Source organism: Paramisgurnus dabryanus, chromosome 21 (assembly GCF_030506205.2).
Source record: "Paramisgurnus dabryanus chromosome 21, PD_genome_1.1, whole genome shotgun sequence".
NCBI lineage: Eukaryota > Metazoa > Chordata > Actinopteri > Cypriniformes > Cobitidae > Paramisgurnus > Paramisgurnus dabryanus.
The window spans coordinates 1,648,276-1,668,486 of NC_133357.1; the positions used below are offsets into that span (position 1 = coordinate 1,648,276).

Here is a 20,211-nt window from a genome sequence, read left to right on the forward strand (position 1 = left end):
GAGAGAGAGAGAGAGAGAGACTTGCAGCAAACCTTACGTTCTCCATCTGAGGGGGCACTTACGCTTCTCTGGGCATTGTCTGGGATAATGACTCCAAAATTGGCTGATTCCTCCATCCTGCACGATCCACCCTGTGCCGGGATTCTCCGAACATTTAAGGCTTGGGCCAGATGCATGGACTTTGATGGTGATGGATGGTTTGAGCTTGCTTGTATTAAGCACAGCAGAGGACAGGACGAAGAAGAGAGGGGGAAGGAGGGGAAAAGGGGGCAAAGAGAGAGAAAAAAGAGATGAGAAGATACAGACAGGATAGATAAAAAGAGAGAAGGCAGTAAGAATGCCGTTCTGCACTGTTTGCTACAAATCTTAGGAGACTAAAAACAGTAAAGTCCATTCTCTAAGAGAAGAAAAAAACATACAAAAAATTTAACATTTTGTTTCATAGCCAATAAGAAATATTTACGGGTGATACATTTTTTCAAGACGTTGGCAAGTGTGATAAAAAAGTGCATTTTGGACAAGGTATGTGACTGTAGTAAATTTGGTCCAGAGTGCAACTTTCGAGAGAGAGAGAGAGAGAGAGAGCAAGTGATAGAGGAGATAAAAACAAAAGGGAGAGAAGGGAATAAGCTAGTTAGCTGTGTGTGTCTGACGCTGGATTGATGCTGTGGGGCGGCAGGGGCTGTTGTGTCAAGACTGAACTTTTTGAGAGGCTGCGCAAAACTTTTAATGTGGTTTCTTTCAGCACTAAATTTGCCCCCCGAGCTCCATGCCTGCAATCAGCATCAGCGCTGGCTCGAGGGCTAATGCCCCACGTGTGTGTGTGTGTGTGTGTGTGTGTGTTGATGTGTGCGTGACAGTACAGGCCTATCTGTGCTACTCTTACAGCTGTTTCAAAGCGCCTGTCTACACAATGAAGCGAAGGCAGTGCTCAGATGAACAGTACGACTCTTTTATAATGAGGCCACATGGTCAGTATGAGAAGGTTTATACTATAGTCAAAAGTTGCTGCTGTAATGCAGTTTTAATTTATTTTCATCTAAAACTTTTGTGGACATCTTGGATAGCATTTATAGTTGAATGCGGACTCCTGTAAGATTTCGCTTATACATAGTATTGGTTTAAAAAAATGAAGGGTTCAGATGCAAACCTGCTAAGTGCATTATGCGTGTTTTCTTGTTAATTCGAATTTCAGTATAGTATGCATCCGGTTACAATGATTATTGCATTTTTGATGGAAATGGCGTTTAACGGCTTTTGCATCTGAACTCTTTATAAATAATTGATTATTATTTTTGACACTATAACAATTCATATGTATTTAACAAGGTGGCTAATTCATATTAAAGTCGCCATGAAACGGAAGTAGTGATGGTCTTATTTTCCCCGTGATGACGTATATCCGAGTAAAACCAGCTTTTGAAATGAAATAAGTCAGGGCTGGTTTTGAATTTGTCCATCGAGATCTGATTGGGTGGTTTGAAGTTTGGTCGTGTTTCTAATTGCTAATCGCACCAATCTTCTCCTGGACTTCGCCCACCTGCCATATCATATGACTGGAAGTATAGGGAGATCGTTTTGAGGAGGGGAGGAAATTTGCATTTTTGATTAAAGATTACGAGGGCACATGAAATTTTTTAAAAATAATGAAGCTCACAAATAAGTCATTTGTAAAAAAAATACCACAATATCCCAAAACAAATTATAGTTTTTCGTTTTATTTTCATGGCGACTTTAATTTGTACGACCACATTTAGTAAATTTTTTTATGATTTGCCTTTGTAGAGTTCTCAACGGGTCGGGCCGGCCCGAAAAACCCGACGGGTTCGGGTCAAAATTATAAGCAAATGAGTCGGGTCGGACCTCGGGCTTAATCTTTTGCGTAAAAGATGTGAAAAAAATTATTAATCATTACCGCTGTTCACCGTAAAGAAAGTCAGGTCTGGCTGCTGCGTGCATCACAGAGAGGGGCGGGGGATAGCAATAAGCTCCGCCGCGGATCAGCAACGGATCCAGACCAGAGCTGCCGGCTTCAGAGCGGATCCGTTGCGGATCCGCCCCGGAGCTTATTGCTATCACTGCGGGCACGCCTGTTGTCTGAGAAGAAGAGATTGAGAAAAGTAAACTTGCCGCAGGTAATTCACCGTTGCTTGCTACTACAGGAGGAAAAGCCGCTGGCGGGGTACATGTTTGAGTTCTTTTTATTTATTATTGTGTGATTTTTATTTAAGGCATATTTATTTAGCCTATATTTAAAGTTTATTGTTTCAGTTGTTTGTATTGTTAAAAGGCGTGAACATTAAAGCTTGATTTAAATTCCCGTCTGCTGGTCACGATAATAGCCTACGTGTATGAGAAAAAAAAAGGAAGGGGGGTCGGGCCGCGGGTCGGGTTCGGACAGATAATTCACGTTGATGTGTCGGGTTACATCGGGTCCGGGCTTTAAAAGCCACGGGCCGGGTCGGGTCGGGTTGTTATTTTCAGGCCCATTGAGAACTCTATGCCTTTGCCCCTGTGACGTTGGGGTTAGGGGTGGGGTTTCGTTATTGTTTTTTTTAAGATAATTGTAAATCTTTGCATGATAAACTTCAAAGAAATTCATATGAATTAGCCAACTCGTAAAATATGTACGAATTCTCGTGAGATAAGGCTGTTATTTTAAAACAAACTTACGGAGTGACGGTGACATTTGCGAAGACAAAAATGTCAACACTTTTTTTGTTCGTAACTATTGCTTGTGCGCATGAAAGTATCTCACGCTCACCTAAACTTTCTTGTGATTAGTAGTTTCACCAAAACAACAACTTGAGTAGTAAAGAAGCCATGTTTTTTATTTGGAATCAAGTCCAAACCGCATCCATCCTTTATATATAACAATAAATTTGTTTGTTTCTTAACTCTTTCACCGCCAGCGTTTTTAAAAAAAGTTGCCAGCCAGCGCCAGCGTTTTTCATGATTTTCACCAAAGTTTAATGCCTTCCAGAAAATGTTCTTCTTTAAATATATAAGCATACAATATACCAAATGAAAGAACAGACCCTCTGCTTTCAAACAAAAAAAAAACGTTTCATCCTACCTTTAGTGGTTCTTTTGCAATCAGCTTTTGAATATGGGTAGGTTTTTGCAAAAACACCATATTTTGAGCAAAAAGCAAAAATAATTCCATTTTTGTGACGGACTTTTCATAGAGATCCCATCCAGAGCGATCTTTAAAACAGACACGGACATGCAGCCGCTTGCCATAGGGCAATACTTCCGGTTTTAAAAAGTTGCGGAAGGGCGCCACCTGGTGGATAATAGCGGTATTGCGGAAAGACGGAAAATCTCGTCATTGGCGGGGAAGCGTTTTCTCTTAATTGACGAGATATCTCGTCAATGGCGGGGAAAGAGTTAATACATTTTTAATTTTAGACCTGCGTTGTATCTAAAACATATCTTTGAACATAGGAAATAGGAAAAATATCAAAACTCTTTGGTTATTCTTGCGATGATAATGGTCTAATCAGATTCAATGAATTATGCTAAGCTATGCTAAAAGTGGTCACGCCAGACCCGCAAATCAACTTAATTGTATTCCAAAATGGTAAAAATCTAAATTTTAACTCTAGGGGAGCTGGAAAATGAGCATGTTTTCAAAAAAAGTGGAGTGTCCCTTTAAGTTTAAGTATTTCTGAAAGGCAGAGACTTGTCAGATTTTGAAAGTCCAGGGTACATTTTTTGACCAGATTCTCAAAGGTGTTTGGACGCTGCCTTGCCCTAACCTTCACTCTTACATCTTGTATGGCTGTCACGATACACTTCACTCAGATCAGAGTTTATTACTGTCCAGAGCTGATTTTCTCCTGCGAGATCAAGAGATGCTACCTTTCTTCATTAGATTGAGTCTAAGAAACAGACTGCGTGATGCTCCAGGGCCTTCCCATGATCTCCCGCTGTGGCGATTCAGAGCTGTGTCTGTGTCTGCTTTTATTCTCAAATCCAGAGTTGCTGGAATATTGCATGACAGCTTGTTATTTATTTGGACGTAGAGCGAGACACAAATGCAACGACTGGCAACAACTCCAGCACCCACAAACGAATCGTCAATATCAGGGCTGCCCAAGAGGGCATTGACAGGCTGTTAAAATAAATGGGTCACTCTGGAATAAATTAGCCTGCACCAGACGTTGAAATGAAATGTTTTTGTTGCACATGATCACCGGGTCTGAGCAAGCACAGTATCCGCTTGGCTCTTTCATTGTGATGAAAGTGAAAACTGAATGAAATAAATGGAAAGCCGAGACCTGAAGAGTAGAGACATATTGGGTCAAGGAAGGGGCAGTCACTTTGACCATCTTCTGTTTGGAGAGAATAGTGTTTTGTGAAAACGTTGAACCTTATTGTCTGTACAGAACCATTGAACCGTCCAGTGACCTCGATTACATTGTGAGATACGGCCGGAAAGTGTTGTACTAGTTATAGACAGCTATCCTGATTTAGATTAAAAGTCATACAGGCCTAATATAAACGTAGCAGGATGTCATTTGCATTTTTGTTTTAGTCACTGCTGGTTGGTACATTGGCTAAATACACGAAAGACTTATATTTTAGATGTCCTTAATGAAGTGCTACAATGCTTAAAGGTATAAAATATTTACTTGTATTTCATTTTAATCCTGTACTAATCCTGCAGTGCATAAAGGAATCTAACATTTGCATTTTGTTTTAAATTTGATTATTTGTATTGAATTTTAGACACCATGATCCAGTTTTATTGAACTTAGGAGTCTACTGTACCCTACTGTGTCCGATAAACTGTACAGTGTTGTATATACTTAAATATAATTGAAGACATTCAGGTGCACTATATCAGCGGTACAGTGAGAGTATCGAGTCCATGCTGAAGCGATGTCCCTCTGGACCGTCTCTTTCTCCAAAACCCTCATTACAGAATGTGAGAATTCATGCACAGGAACCTTTTAATCACCATTCTGCCGCTGCTTGTTGAAACTCAGCTTTAGCTGCGTGTAGCTTCTCTTCTAATCTGATACAAATCCCTAAAGGCAAAAACTTGTGAAGTCAAATGTGACGATCTCTATGACTGAGAGTTTCTCTTGTTGTGCGTGTTTGGAGATCCACTGTGCCAATTTGTCATTTTCCCTTTTTTTGACACAAAGAAACTCGATTTCAATTTTTGAATAAACTGCATAATATACTGTATAAAATAGCCAATGGTCTACTACTTAGGAACAATTAAGTATTTTATTAATCAAAATCAATGTCTTTATTCATATATGTGACCAGTCACGGAAAGTAGTGACACAAGTCGGATCTGGGCCATTTTGAGTTATTCACATATTTCGAAAGTGCAGTTTCTAAGCTTTCCAACGATGTGTAACACATGGAAATCTGATAAGATTTGGAGAAGTTGTGGCCATTTGAATATAGGAACTCAGAAAAACTCATACCGAGAAAATCGAGACGAAAGGGACTCTTCTTTACAGCTGGGGGACACAATAGGGCTCATTTACATCTCATTTATCTAAGCCATACCCCCTGTTAAGCCGTTTTGAGATACAGATGTTCTAGCATCATATGTTGTATTTTATGACAGAAGGCCGAATGACAACATGCAAAAATAAACATGACTTTTTACCTTTGTGTTGATCACAAGTCGAATCCAGTCTGTTTCAGATGTGTGAATTATCCAATGACCATTTTTGTCCACAAATGCGTATATTCCGTAAAAATATAGATATATAGTCTATTGTTTACATCAGATTTCGCATGAACGTCTGGTAATACAATATAATATACAATCTGAGGACTATTTACATCGTAACATGTAAAGGTATATGAGCTTACACTCCGGTAATTTACGTTCCGTTAAACACATGAACTCGCCTTCAAAGTTTGTATTTAAAATAGGGAGGTAGTATAATAGATAATCCAAACAGCGCCGTTGAAAATGTGAAGATTGGTTACAGCGATTGGGATGTAACCAATCGCTCGCTCGTTCCTCCGTCAGCCAATGACTTCAAGGAAAATATTGATAGACAAAACATGTAGCCAATTATATAACAAATTCTCTCTGTAACTTATGTGTGTTTGGACTCATGCTGAGCTGCAAGAACTGACATAGAGATGACGTTAAAGTACCGCAAGAGCGAGTCGAAATTAAACTACTCCGTAAGATTTCTTGAAGAGCTCTTGCCGTACTTTGACGTCATCCGACTGCGGCGGCGCATAAAGTCAGTGACGCGGCTGAAGACGATGCGGCTGACTGTTATTTGTTCTGCCCCAGCTTCTTTTATTTTTCTTTTGTTTTGTGCGCCGAAGCTTCGTTTAAAGTCTGTGGAGATGCACGCTATAAGTTTGAAAAAAAAATTTAGCAAACATGTCTGAGGAACAGGGCAGCCGCGTCACTACTGTCACGTGACTTCACGCTCGAGCCGGAAGAGAAGACAATGCTGAATAAAGTCGTAATTCTGCTATTTTTGGACCAAACTGTATTTTCGATGCTTCAACACATTCTTACTGACCCACTGATGTCACATGGCTACTTTGATTATGTTTTTATTACCTTTCTGGACATGGAAACCGTACATAGATTTTCAATGGTTGGGACAAAAGCTCTCGGACTAAATCTAACGATAAAACATCTTAAACTGTGTTCCGAAGATGAACGGAGGTCTTCCGAGTTTAGAACGACATAAGGGTAAGTCATTAATATTATTATTTCATTTTTGGGCGAACTATCCTTATTTAGTAGTCACGCTGTTCCCTTTGGGGGCAGGGGCGAAAACACAAGGCGCACAGTATGTAAATATACACACAGACAATGACGCCCCCTGAATCTCTGGAAAAACAAGCCTATTTCAACTGCAAAATGTACGTTTTTTTAAATATATCAAAACTGCTATCTCAAACATGAAGAGGCTTCTTCGTGATCTCAACTAACAGATTCTGCAATAAAACGAAAATCACAAATTTTGAAAAAAAAACTTTGTTTCTCTATCTCGAAACTTGTGCTGCCGACTTGTGTCACTGGTTTCCGTGACGTGTCACATATATGTCCTCATTGGTGTAAAATGACCTCTGCCAATTATCTGACTTTTCTTTGTAAGCTTAGAATTTCTTCTCTTTACTTACATTAAACGGGTAACTCCAAGGAGGCTTCCAGGTCGTTTCGCCATGTTGAAAAACTATAATAGCAGAGAGGGACAAAAAGCACTAGCCTACCGCTACGCGTTTACACAACGCATTTTTCGTTCATAACACGTGAACCAGCTGAAACAGACAAGGAGATCAGTGAGTACTGATCGCCACTTAGGTAGTTGCAGTTTGCCTGCCATTCTTGCTGTGTTTGTACCAATGCATTCTCATGGCAATTTGTACGTATTTTACAAGGTTGCTTATTCGTATTATTTCACACGATCACATTTGTAGATGTTTGTACGATTTGCCTTGACCCCTGTGACGTTGGGCTTACGGGAGGGATTTCGTTATTGTTTTTTTATGATAATCGTATGTTTTTGCGCGATTAACTTTGTATGAATTAGCCAACTCGTAAAATATTTACGAATTCTCGTAAGATCAGGATGTCTGTACAGCATACGTGAATGGGCAGATGACACACTGACAGGGAACACATACCATCAGACTGAATGCAATGATTGAACAAACATTTTATGGTCCTATGCCTTCCACATATTATGTATTTTTATAAATACATTTAGATCACTTAACATAGTGATTTCTATCAGGACATGAGTAGAGTTTTAACCAACATAACAAAAATTTTTTCACATTTAAGTATGCATATGTGTTAAACATTAACTAAGAAGTAGGCTGGCATATAGACGAATAAAGCCAACATGAACTTAAAGCTTCGAAACTCCAATTTAGTTGTAAATTTAAAATAAAAATAAGTACCTGTAATATTTCTTTGTAGGTATGTAAACACATCTCTCAATTATTTCTCACAACAACAGCCTACTATTGAACAGCAGGCACAAGGCTCATCATTTGCCATCATTTCGAGTTGATTCCTTTAAATCTCTCCCAAACTCTGCCTTTCATTTTCCAGCCCTCTCTCGTTCTTTCAGTTGTAAGAGCAGATCCTTCCAGCCTCTATCCATCCATTGCACACAGTGGGATTATTGATTTCATTTTCATATTGCTGCAGGTCCACTGTTGTAAACAACCATCCCCTCCTTTCAAAAAGTGAATTGATCCTCGGTCCGCCTGCTTTAGAAGAAACCAATCAAAGCGAACACCATTATCTTTCCTTTTCCGAGACGGCGCTTTTCCCTCGCTTTCTTTTGTGTCCTGAATAATAGCACTCGCATTGGCAAACAACATCAAGTAAAATGGCAAGTTTGTTGGAGGCGCAGACTTGAAAAGTTTTTCGAACGCTAAAGTGGTTTGAATTCAGAACAAACTTATTGTTCCAGCAGCGCATTTACACAATGTAATAGATGGCGGGAATTATCTTGTTTGCGATAATGGTTTAGAAAGCTTCATGTGGCCGTGCATTTTTGCACAGAGAAAGACCTTGAGGAAAGTGGATGAAGTGGTTTTTTCTTTATTTAATTTCTGTTTCACATCTATGGAAACATGAAGGGGGTGGGTGGGCTAAAAAACACTGATTTACATTGTAGTGAAATGTACGTCTCTATGTATGAGTCGGGCTCCATCTTTCAGAACCTTTACATCAAAAGGGTACATTGCCGTGGGGACACAATTACACGTGTTAATGTATTCGGCCCCGGAGACGAGTCGTATGAGCATGACGTTTCATTTACAATGTTCTGCCTTTATCAAAGCTGCGGGAAAGACTGCATTAAAATTCATTGTAATCTTTCCCGTCTCTTGGGGAAACTAACTGAGATATCTTAAAGTAGCTGTGTTTTTGATTAGTCAAACAGGTGGGACCGGGCTGAAGAAACACTTAAATGGGTTTTAGAAGCTGTTGTGCTTTGTCGACTGCTTGTCTGTTGGCTAAATGGATTTACTATATTTCTGTTTCCTGCCCCTCGTGATCACCAAACTGTTCATATAAAAACCGTCGTGTAGTCTATGCTCGATGGCGACTTTCTGTTCACAGGGAATTTAACCCGTTGTAGTACTGTACTGTGCAAAAGTCTTAGGTGGTTCTGTGGGTTCACACCAGATGCAAGTTCAACCATTTGCGCAATAGATTACATACAAAGTTTTTGATTTTGTGTACATATTTCCTGTATTTTCTGTTTGTATCTTCAGGGGTGCAAACTTGTCACCTTTCGGCGAAATTCGCGGTTTTTGATCCAAAATAGGTCATTCTTGTGATTCGTCTAGATCCGATGAGTTTTTGAAAATTAGGGGTGAGGGGGGTCTGCGACAGTGAATGAAATTATGAAAATCATGTCCAGCTGTGGTAACAATGTCAAATCACTAGCCAGATTGGCGGGTTATGTTTAACAATTTATAGTCACCTTATTTGCTGCCGAAGTTTAAGCAGTCTGTGCGGATTAAGCACACACACTTGACTCTCAGTATTTTCTCATTCGAGGTTACGCGCCCATGTCACATTGTTGTGTCCGTGATCAAAAAAGCTTAACATTTGCACATGTTTTTAAACACCGCAGTTTTAAATTAAGTGATTTTAAGCCGTTGAAACACAAACAATATATGCGCACGCTGTTTCTGTTTAAGAGGAGCGTGCAAGCCACGCATCCGGTTCTCAAGAGCTTGTGAGTATTTTTGCAGCTGTGTATTAGCCCAATACATACATGCGTCAAAATTCACGACATTTGCAAGTATCCTCATAAACACGACAATTTAGGTCTTAAGAGAAATTAAACAGCTAAAGGAGAAAACTCATGTGTAACAGTATATTAGATCTGGAATTTGGTCTTAAAGGGGAAGTTACCTAATTATGCTCCTGTCTGTCACTTATGATAATCAAACAGCATTGAGAGAAACTCTTTTTTTTAACTAAATCACTTTTCTACCTTTAATAAGATTTGTACGTCAAATTGTACACGAGTTTGATTCGAGTTTCTCGTTCAGGGTTCATATTCATACTGTGTTAGAGATATGACTGCAAACAGAACAAAGCCTGAATTATTTGTTTATTTGGGCTGAATAATATAGAAATACAAATTACTGTAACACTTTACAAAAGGTTGTTTTATTTAATTATGAACATTATTAAATAAATAAATATATGAATAAAAAACAAATTATATATATAATTTAATGAAATAATGAAAAATAATGAATATAATGAAAAAACTAATATTTTTACTGTTTTTTAGTATGTTTATATTTTTTTTATAAAATAATTTATATTTTTAGGTGTAATAAATGTTCTGTGCTTTGACTCTTTTATAAGCATTATCTGTATATATATATATATATAATTTAATGAAATAATGAAAAATAATGAATATAATGAAAAAACTAATATTTTTACTGTTTTTTAGTATGTTTATATTTTTTTATAAAATAATATATATTTTTAGGTGTAATAAATTTTCTGTGCTTTGACTCTTTTTATAAGCATTATCTGTGTATATATATATAATTTAATGAAATAATTAAAAATAATGAATATAATGAAAAAACTAATATTTTTACTGTTTTTTAGTATGTTTATATTTTTTTATAAAATAATTTATATTTTTAGGTGTAATAAATGTTCTGTGCTTTGACTCTTTTTATAAGCATTATCTGTATATATATATATATATAATTTAATTAAATAATGAAAAATAATGAATATAATGAAAAAACTAATATTTTTACTGTTTTTAGTATGTTTATATTTTTTTATAAAATAATATATATTTTTAGGTGTAATAAATGTTCTGTGCTTTGACTCTTTTTATAAGCATTATCTGTGTATATATATATAATTTAATGAAATAATTAAAAATAATGAATATAATGAAAAAACTTATATTTTTACTGTTTTTTTTTAGTATGTTTATATATATTTTTACATTTTTTATATTTTTAGGTGTAATAAATGTTCTGTGCTTTGACTCTTTTTATAAGCATTATCTGCAAAAGGTTAAATGTAAAGTAAAAGGGTGTTTACTATAATAAATGAAGTGCAAACTAAGTTTATAGTCTTTTTTAAGAATGTAAGATATTTTGATTGTAAATGTAATTTTATAGACCCTATATCTACATTTTCACCAAGTTTCCTAAAGTTTCAGCCCTTTGTGTTTTCTTTTTCCTCACAATCCTCACATTACTGTTGGTTTATGTAAAGGGCTTTGTTGTGAAAATAGATTCGATTTGTGTCTAGCTGCTTTTACAGTGTAAGGATATTGGAAGCAAATGTGACTATACACAATTCATGTAATACAAAAAGATCGAATCTGAAAAGGCTCGATACACGCTTCGCTCACGACTCTTTGCAGCCGTAATTCTCTATTCATCTTTCGATCTGTACTTTTCTTTCTCTTCTCTGCCTCCCCTTCAATCGCTTCATCTCTATTGTCCACACTTTGTGCTACCAAATGGTATATCAAGCCCATTCTGAAGGCTTCATTTTGGCTCAGACGTGCCACATGGCCTATGAACATCCTTACAAAGCCCTGAAACTGCAGTCAGCAGGGAATCCGAGGCCAGGAACCTGAAACACAATGGCTGATGTGACCTTTCTGTAGCCGTGCCACAGTCGCACCACTGCGCCTTTCCTCTGATAACCTGATAATCATGGAGTCCACACGGACAGGCATTGTTTTGTTAAAAAGCAGTCTGGACTTAAACTAAAGAATTTCTTGATTTTTGTTTCTTTTCTTCAGGTCTTGTAGATTTTACCGAATAACTAGAAAGGATTTGGCTGTTTTTTAGCGCTCTGCTCTCCAGGTGTGATAAAAGTGCATTAGGAACGGCACTTCTTGCTTTGTTACTCAGAATGGATCTTTGTGCCGTTTCCCATTTGGCGCAGAGACAAGGCGGTTCACTTTGTCTGTCTGGTTTCCAAAAAGCTCTCTCGTCTGTTTTATTCTATTGAAGCTGTTAGGAAGAGCGGCAGATATTGTACGGGCTGCCCATCACTCCATCCACAAAGGCAGGTTTGAAGTACCTCCACGGACTGGCTTCAAAGACAGCTATTTTTCATCAGACATCATAAGAAGAGCAACCAAATTGTGGGTTCCTTTAGCTCAAACAAATAGTTTTTTTGTTTGTTTTTGTTTGCAGAATAAGCTTGTTGTGTACCATTACCATACTATTTGTAAAGAAACAAAAATGGCTTTTCTATGAAAAAAAATAAAAGCTTTATCTATATCTTTAAAAGTAAATCCTTTTTCTACCTGTCTGTCTGTCTGTCCGTCCATACGTGTATTTGTCTGTCCGTCCATCTGTCTGTTTATCTATTTTTCTGTCTGTCTATAGTGTCTGTCTACACATAATTATCAACAGTGTCTATACTGTCTATCTGTCTATTTATCTTATAGTATCTGTCTGTCTGTCTAACAGTATTTGTCTGTCTATCTATCTATTTATCTAACAGTGTCTGGCTGTCTATGGTCTACAGTATCTGTCTATCTGCCTAACAGTATCTGTCTGTCTGTCTGTCTGTCTGTCTAACAGTGTCGGTCTGTCTGTCTAACAGTATGTGTCTGTCTGTCTATCTATCTAACAGTATCTGTCTGTCTATCTAGCTAACAGTATCTGTCTGTCTGTCTGTCTGTCTGTCTGTCTTTCTAGCTAACAGTATCTGTCTGTCTATCTATCTAACAGTATCTATCTGTCTGTCTGTCTGTCTGTCTGTCTGTCTAACAGTATCTGTCTGTCTGTCTGTCTATCTATCTTACAGTGTCTGTCTGTCTATCTGTCAACAGTATATGTCTGTCTGTCTTACAGTGTCTGTCTGTCTGTCTATCTAACAGTATCTGTCTGTCTGTCAGTCTAACAGTATCTGTGTGTCTGTCTTACAGTATATGCCTGTCTGTCTATCTGTCTTACAGTGTTTGTCTGTCTGTCTGTCTGTCTTTCTAGCTAACAGTATCTGTCTATCTATCTATCTATCTATCTATCTATCTATCTATCTATCTATCTATCTATCTATCTATCTATCTATCTATCTAACAGTATCTATCTGTCTGTCTATCTAACAGTATCTATCTGTCTGTCTGTCTAACAGTATCTGTCTGTCTATCTATCTATCAGTATCTGTCTGTCTGTCAGTCTAACAGTATCTATCTGTCTGTCTGTCTAACAGTATCTGTCTGTCTACCTATCTAACAGTATCTATCTGTCTGTCTATCTAACAGTATCTATCTGTCTGTCTGTCTAACAGTATCTGTCTGTCTATCTATCTAACAGTATCTATCTGTCTGTCTGTCTTACAGTGTCTGTCTGTCTGTCTGTCTGTCTAACAGTGTCTGTCTGTCTGTCTGTCTGTCTGTCTCTTGGTTGCATTTTCTTCATTATTTTTTCTTTTCTAAGATATGTTGGCCCATTTATATTTTGTTTGCAAAACTAATCTTAAACATTTAGGCATATGCCTTCGGATCAAAAGCTTTTAACCAGTTGTGTATGTGTGTATACATACTTGTTAGTTTCTCATCAGTTTTTTTACTTTAACTCGACAGCCAATCAGACAAATGTCCTCACTCGCCAGCTGTCAAGAGTCTGATAAGATTGATCTCCTATTTATCCCAGACATAATGCTGATGGGTGAATCTAGGAGGACAATTTTTTGGCATACTGTGTTTTTAAAGATTTGCAGTCTTCCATTTTGATGTAAAAGCTTTAAGGATCATCATTATTATACTATATTATCTAGGGGTGGGCCGATCCAATACTTTGGATCGGATATCGGGTCAATACGGACCTTTTTTGCTGGATCGGGTATCGAAAAAACAGGGCCGATCCAAATCCGATACTGTGCATTACTTGTGGTTGTTACTGTCATGCTACAGAAAAGTCAAACTATTATAAAAGCACCATAAATGTTATTATACACTATATTCAAAATCTTCCTTCCTAATATATTCAACAGCCTTATGCGAAAAACAAATGCAAATATGAAGATATTTAAGGTCACAAAAACTGAATGGTTACACTGGAGTAGCGTGAATTAAATATGTCATACACACACACACAAACACACACAAAAGCCGTATTTTAAACATCTGATTAAAAAGTCTTTCATGTTGTGACAGTTTGCGCAATTAAGTAAAAATGTACTTGAACTTTTTATTTGCTCAGTCGTAGGTCCACTCAAAAACAATTATTAAATTTGTAAAAACACTTAAATTCTTTTAACTTGTATCTCATAAAAAAAAAATTCACTTGACATGATATTCTCTTGATTTTGTGCAACATGTTTTGTGTGTATATGTGTGCGTATATATATTTATGTGTTTATACACACACAATTCTAAATGGATCAAGAAAAATACTAGTATTGGATCGGGATCGGTATCGGTCGATACTCAGAATACAGGTATCGAAATTGTATCGGTAATAGAAAAAGTGGATCGTCCCAGCCCTAATATTATCACACATTACACAGCTTGTAAATTGATAATAAATTGATATTAAATAACTGAGTTATAGGCCCAGTTTGTTTTCTACTTATAGATGAACAGCCATTGCTAGATGAACTTAGTCATTTCTAAAAGTGAGGCTTTTGCATATTCTAGGTAGTTTACAATATTCAAATAGGACTTTTTGGACAACAACAATGATGTCTGTAGAGCAAAGGGCATTTCTAGCTTGATGTCCAGAGATGGAAAGTCCAGAGGTCATGCATATATTCAGCCCCCATCCACAATGTCCTGTCAGAGTGGACGTGATGTAGTGGACGGGGAGCTTGGGGTCACTAAACCCGGCTGACCCTTGAGAAAGTCGGGTTTGTGTTTAAGCTACAAAGACTTCCACATGTTCTGAAGTTCTCAGGAGGGCAATCCATTGTGGTTTCAGTATAGGCAATATGGCACACCAAAACACCATGGTTACTACAAAATTTTTACCACCTTCTGTTTGTAAAGTATTTTGGGGTTTTCAACCAAAAATAGTATATTTGGTCAGTATTGTGTTTTAGCCAGGTTCTTTTTGAGATCATTTACAAATCTCAATCAATCTTCCTGCTAAATGTAAGGTGAAGTTGAGGTACATCTAACCCATTATGTGATATCAGGCCCATTAAATACCATTTTTAGCTCGTTGTGTGTGCCAGATGTGTTGTGGAGCGCTTCCTCTCAGATACTGGATTACCGTGCCCTTGTAATTTATCTGACTCAGAAATGAAAGGTGCCGACAGATCAGACAGTACATCAGAAGTTTGTGAAGTGAAATCAGCAGATCTCGCTCTCAGATTGAACCATCGCAGCTGGCTATTTTTCATGCGCAAGTTCAGAGAGGAGCTCCCCTCGGCCTTGTTTATTTGCCTTGTTTGATCGTTCTTCTTCTTCTGCTTCTCTCCTGTTTGCCATCATAGCGACAGCAGCCGTCTCGCGCTGCCCTTAACAAAGAGGAAGTTTAGACAACAAGGCAGAGAGGAAAACGAGACGCTAGCCCAACCTTTTCCAAACATTTCATCACTTGGTGGGCATCCAATTTGTGTCTGTTGAGGTCTGTGATGTTGTGTTCGCGTAGTGCCTCAATATGTTTGTCATTGTTGTTTGACATGACACATGTGGTTGTGTATGGTTGTTTGTTTATAAAACATAATGAGAATTCAATTCTAAAAGCTTTGTTAATGTAGCTCAGCGTGATAGCACAATCAGCGTAAAGTTTGTGGGTTTGATTCCCAGAGATCATATACTGATAAAATGTATATGTTAGATGCACTGTAAATGGCTTTGGATAAAAGCACCTGCCAAATGCATAAATGTACAGTATGGTAATTTATTAACTCTTTCCTCGCCAGCATTAAATAATAAAAAGGGTCCAGCCAGCGCCAGCAATAAAAGTTTAATGCCTTGCAGAAAATGTTCTTCTTTAAATATATAAACATACAATATATCAAATGAAAGAACAGACCCTCTGCTTTAAAAAAAAAAAACCTTTATTTGTTCTCTTTTTATCACCTCTCAAATATGGGTAGGTTTTTAAAAAAAATAGCACATTTTGAGCAAAAAGCTGAGAAAATTGATAGGACTTTTGATAGAGATCAGATCCAAAGTGATGATCAAAACATACACGGAGTTTGAACTGTTTGCCCTAAGAGGATACTTCCGGGTTTTGTAAGTTGGGTAAGAGCACCACCTGGTGGATAAAAGCGGAAATATGGATTGCTGGAAAAACTCGTCATTGGCAGGAAACCATTTTCTCTTAATTGACGAGTTAACTCGTCAATGGCGGGGAAAGAATTAAAATATTTACTGTTGCTATTTGTCATCATAGTTTCAGTTTTTACTTAAAGGCGGGGTGCATGATTTCTGAAAGCCAATGTTGACATTTGACATCACCTAAACAAACATGCCCCAATAGAATATTGACCTTCTTTTGATAGACCCACCCCACACATACGCAACCCACGCCCCTTACTGCTGACTAGCTACAAGTGTGTTTTGGTAGTCAGCCCGACCCTCTTTTCCAAAGTGTTTTTTTTTTTAAAATCATGCACCCCACCTTTAAGAGTTGACTTTAGTTATGTATCCATACCATGAACTGTATAAAAGATGGACAACATGTCTCCACACTGCAAAAAAATATTTTTAAGAAAAAAAATATTTTCAGTAAAAATATCTAAAAATTCTTAAGATGCTTTTTCTTGATGAGCAAACAACCCAAGAAAATAAGTCTAGTTTTAAGACCAAAAATATCAAATGTAAGTGATTTTGTGCATAAAACAAGCAAAAAATCTGCCAATGGGGTAAGCAAAAAAATCTTGAACATTTTTCTTAAACACTAAATTCAAGAAAAATTCAAGAAAAATTTGCTTACCCAATTGGCAGATTTTTTTGCTTGTTTTATGCACAAAATCACTTAAATTTGATATTTTTGATCTAAAAAATAGATTTATTTTCTTGGGTTGTTTTGCTCATCAAGAAAAAGCATCTTAATTTAAGAATTGTTAGATATTTTTACTGAACACAAGACAAAAATAATAAGATTTTTTTTCTTGAAAATAATTTTTTGCAGTGCATAGACTTTCATTGTAAAAAAATTAAGCCTAAATATCTAAAAAAAGGCCAGTCTGACATCTTGCGCCAATGACGTCATTTGCACAGTAGTGATCGTGAGGTGGAGCCGCGTTATCAAGGCCCCGCTTATTTTGTCCATTTGACACACATAACACAAACCATCATTGGGAAAAATATTTGAAGTGTAATTTATTTAAGTTTGGCTCACGTCCGTTTCGTTTGTATGGAGAGGGCGGGTTTATGACCTATACTGTGGCCAGCCACCAGGGGGCGATAGAAATGTTGAGCATTTTTTAGGACACGTGTGGTCATCCATATAGACAATTTTTAATTTGCTAGTGTATGTACAGGACAATTCGTGTAACACACTTGTAAACCGGCCTGATCTAATGAGTTTTCGTACGCATTTTACGAGTCGGCTAAGTTTACTAATTTATTTTTACTTATTTATGACTTCACTATGAAGTCACTTGATTGATGGACAAAAAGAAGCAAGGGCAACACTGTCATGACCACAACCGTCTTAAAACTGATGCCATTAATCCATCCGCATCATTAAGTCCAGGCGCTCTAAAATTTCCTGCGTGCCAGGGAGTGGGAAAACAAACTGGCTGGTTTTAACCCTTTGCGCGCCTAACAACCTAGCGCAAAGAAATGTCAGAGCTGCACGTATTACAAGTGCTAGAAGGAGTCCATGCTGCACGCATTCAGGTCCAAGCAACGGTCCAAGACGCGCGCGGTGAGTTTACGTGCGTGTGAGAAAAATCTGAGCGCATTACATGCTCTTTCGTGCAAAGGGAAGCCCACAAACCCTATATTGCGAGGAAAAGCACGCAATGCACATATTAATGCGAAACTATGTTGTTAATAATAATAACTATAGCCAACTATCATCATGAAAACCCGCTATTAGCGAGATGTCTGACGATTGTAAATACACGACACTATCGTCTATCGGCACAATCCTACATACGATTATCATAAAAAAACAATAACGAAACCCCAACCCCAACGTCACAAGGGGAAAAGCAAATCGTACAAAAATGTACGAGTTTGGTCGTACAAATTAGCCACCTAGTAAAATACGTACGAATTGCCATGAGATAGCGTTGGCCAACCATGGTTTGATATGGTTGTCAACGCAAAATATTTACATATAAGGCCACTCTCCCACTGTCAAATTAAAAGCATCAAGGTTTTTTAAAAACTTTTATTATAGAATCGTCTTTGTCACACATTCAAGGTGATGTCAAATGTCTCTTTCAGACGTGTTATATTTCTCACATATAAAATCTCTCTCATTCACTTTTTCATTTACGCTCGTTCCTGCTTTCTTCCCACTCACTGTTTGTCCTTCACGCGACGTGCATTGCAGGGAATCCGTCACGGTGATATTGATCGCTCGGCTTTCTTATTTATGTCATATGTTTCTCTGCCCCGAACCTTCTTACGACACCCACTCCTCACCCCACCGCCACCAACCGCAGTTCATTACACCACACTGGCATTGAGTGTTCAACCGTTGGGCCCATTATAATTATCTCTATATCCCACACTCTTAGTTCAACCTCCACTCCACGCTGTGATCCGGGAGCTCCTCGGGGGGGTTATCAGGATCGGATTCTCTGCTCGAACACTGGCTTAGGTGGCTTTCGACCACAGGGAAAGACAGTCCGATCGATAAGGGACTGAGACTTATTCAGACCCGCTGAGCATACGCCGTAGGAGGCGTGCGACCGTTTTGATACTGGCTACGTGTTTTGTAAGTTGCTTAACTCTCTCCTCCTGCATTCATGAATTACACCGTGCACGCTCACTAAAAAAATAACCTCTGAACCGTATAGAAAGACAATTTTATATTTGTTTGAGGCCGTGCACGGTAATTGGTATCAATGCTGGGAGCTCTGACCCGGGGCGATTTGTACCTCCTGGGTGTAAGACGTAAAGCCACGGAGGTTAAACTGGCCCTTGGTGCGTCTGGCAGGTTGCCATTAATTAACTCACATTCTCCGTCTTCGTTTCGCCTGCGTTTAAGCCGAGGTCTGAAATAATGGCTATGTGGGTCTCTGCGAATGTGAGTGATGTCATCGCAATGTCCTCCCTTTTGCCTGATCCTCTTTGTTTCTCTTTTTATCTTCCTCCTCTTCTCTTTCCCTGTCCTCCCTCCATCTCCTCCTGCCCTCCTCTCTGGCACAAACTCCTCTCTGGAATGTATGGAGAACCTCGTATCACTGAAATTAAGGGTCTTGACCTTTTGCGAATGTTGATTACCCTTGCGATGTAATCCACCCCCTTGCCCATGTAGGCCTGTAGTGAATAGATGTTTACTGTAACGTTGTGAAATTATTATTTTTATTTTCAGTATAGGTCGATTGTTAATCTTGGGGGACCATTGGCTTATGCTTGAATGTTTTGAGTGAACACTTGAGACATTAGTGTGATTGTTATCCTTATACTTAGATATAATGCATCCGTTTAATTTATATAGACTTCAAACAGTGATTCACTAATATTTTATCTTTATATTCAAGCCTATGTCTTGTATTTTTTTTTTTAACAGAATCTGTTGGTGAATCACGGATAAGGAGCGGCGCCGTCTCACCTGTCCCTCTCGTCCATCAGTGTGTCAGGTTTCACGGGACGCTTCATTTTCAGCCCTTCCACCCAATTACCATCTGATCCCGTGGCTCCCAAATGCACTACAGTGTACTGAACAAGCTATATGTTACAGGGAGCTATGGGAGCGTTTCATTATCTTCAACAGCACTGAAAATGAGATTGAAGACATGCAAAGCTTGATTTTTATAAGAGTACACTCAGGAAATCCTGATGCCTTTTATTTGTCAGGGTTTTATTTATGCATTGTATTTCATTAAAACCATATCTTTAGAAACAAATGACGGTTTGCCTCTTTTTTTGTCATTTACCTTTTATTTAAACTTCTTTTTTTTGTATGCCCTTTTTGTCACACGACATACAGTAGATCACATCGGTCACACTATCCGAAACAATTGAATAAAACAATTTATTTTATTATTATTATGATCTCATTCGTATGTGATCTGCTTTCGTCCGTGAGACCGTGTTTTTATTATTTTTATGTATAATTATATGTTTTTATTACAGTCTA

General features: G+C 37.9%; 1 protein-coding gene across 3 annotated transcripts in view; it reads left to right on the forward strand.

The window, feature by feature from the left end:
* The window catches only part of chchd6a (coiled-coil-helix-coiled-coil-helix domain containing 6a), a 77,904-nt gene extending 57,926 nt beyond the window's left edge, over positions 1-19,978 (forward strand). The window contains exon 10 of one of the 3 annotated variants that reach the window (XM_065285368.1): positions 19,642-19,978. In XM_065285368.1, coding sequence (XP_065141440.1) covers positions 19,642-19,665 — 24 coding nt within the window. In that variant the 3' untranslated portion in view covers positions 19,666-19,978. Of the gene's footprint in view, positions 1-15,430; positions 15,544-19,641 lie in introns of those variants that run through there. The other 2 variants (XM_065285367.2, XM_065285369.2) reach the window with 2 other exon arrangements.
* Positions 19,979-20,211: the final 233 nt, after the last annotated feature.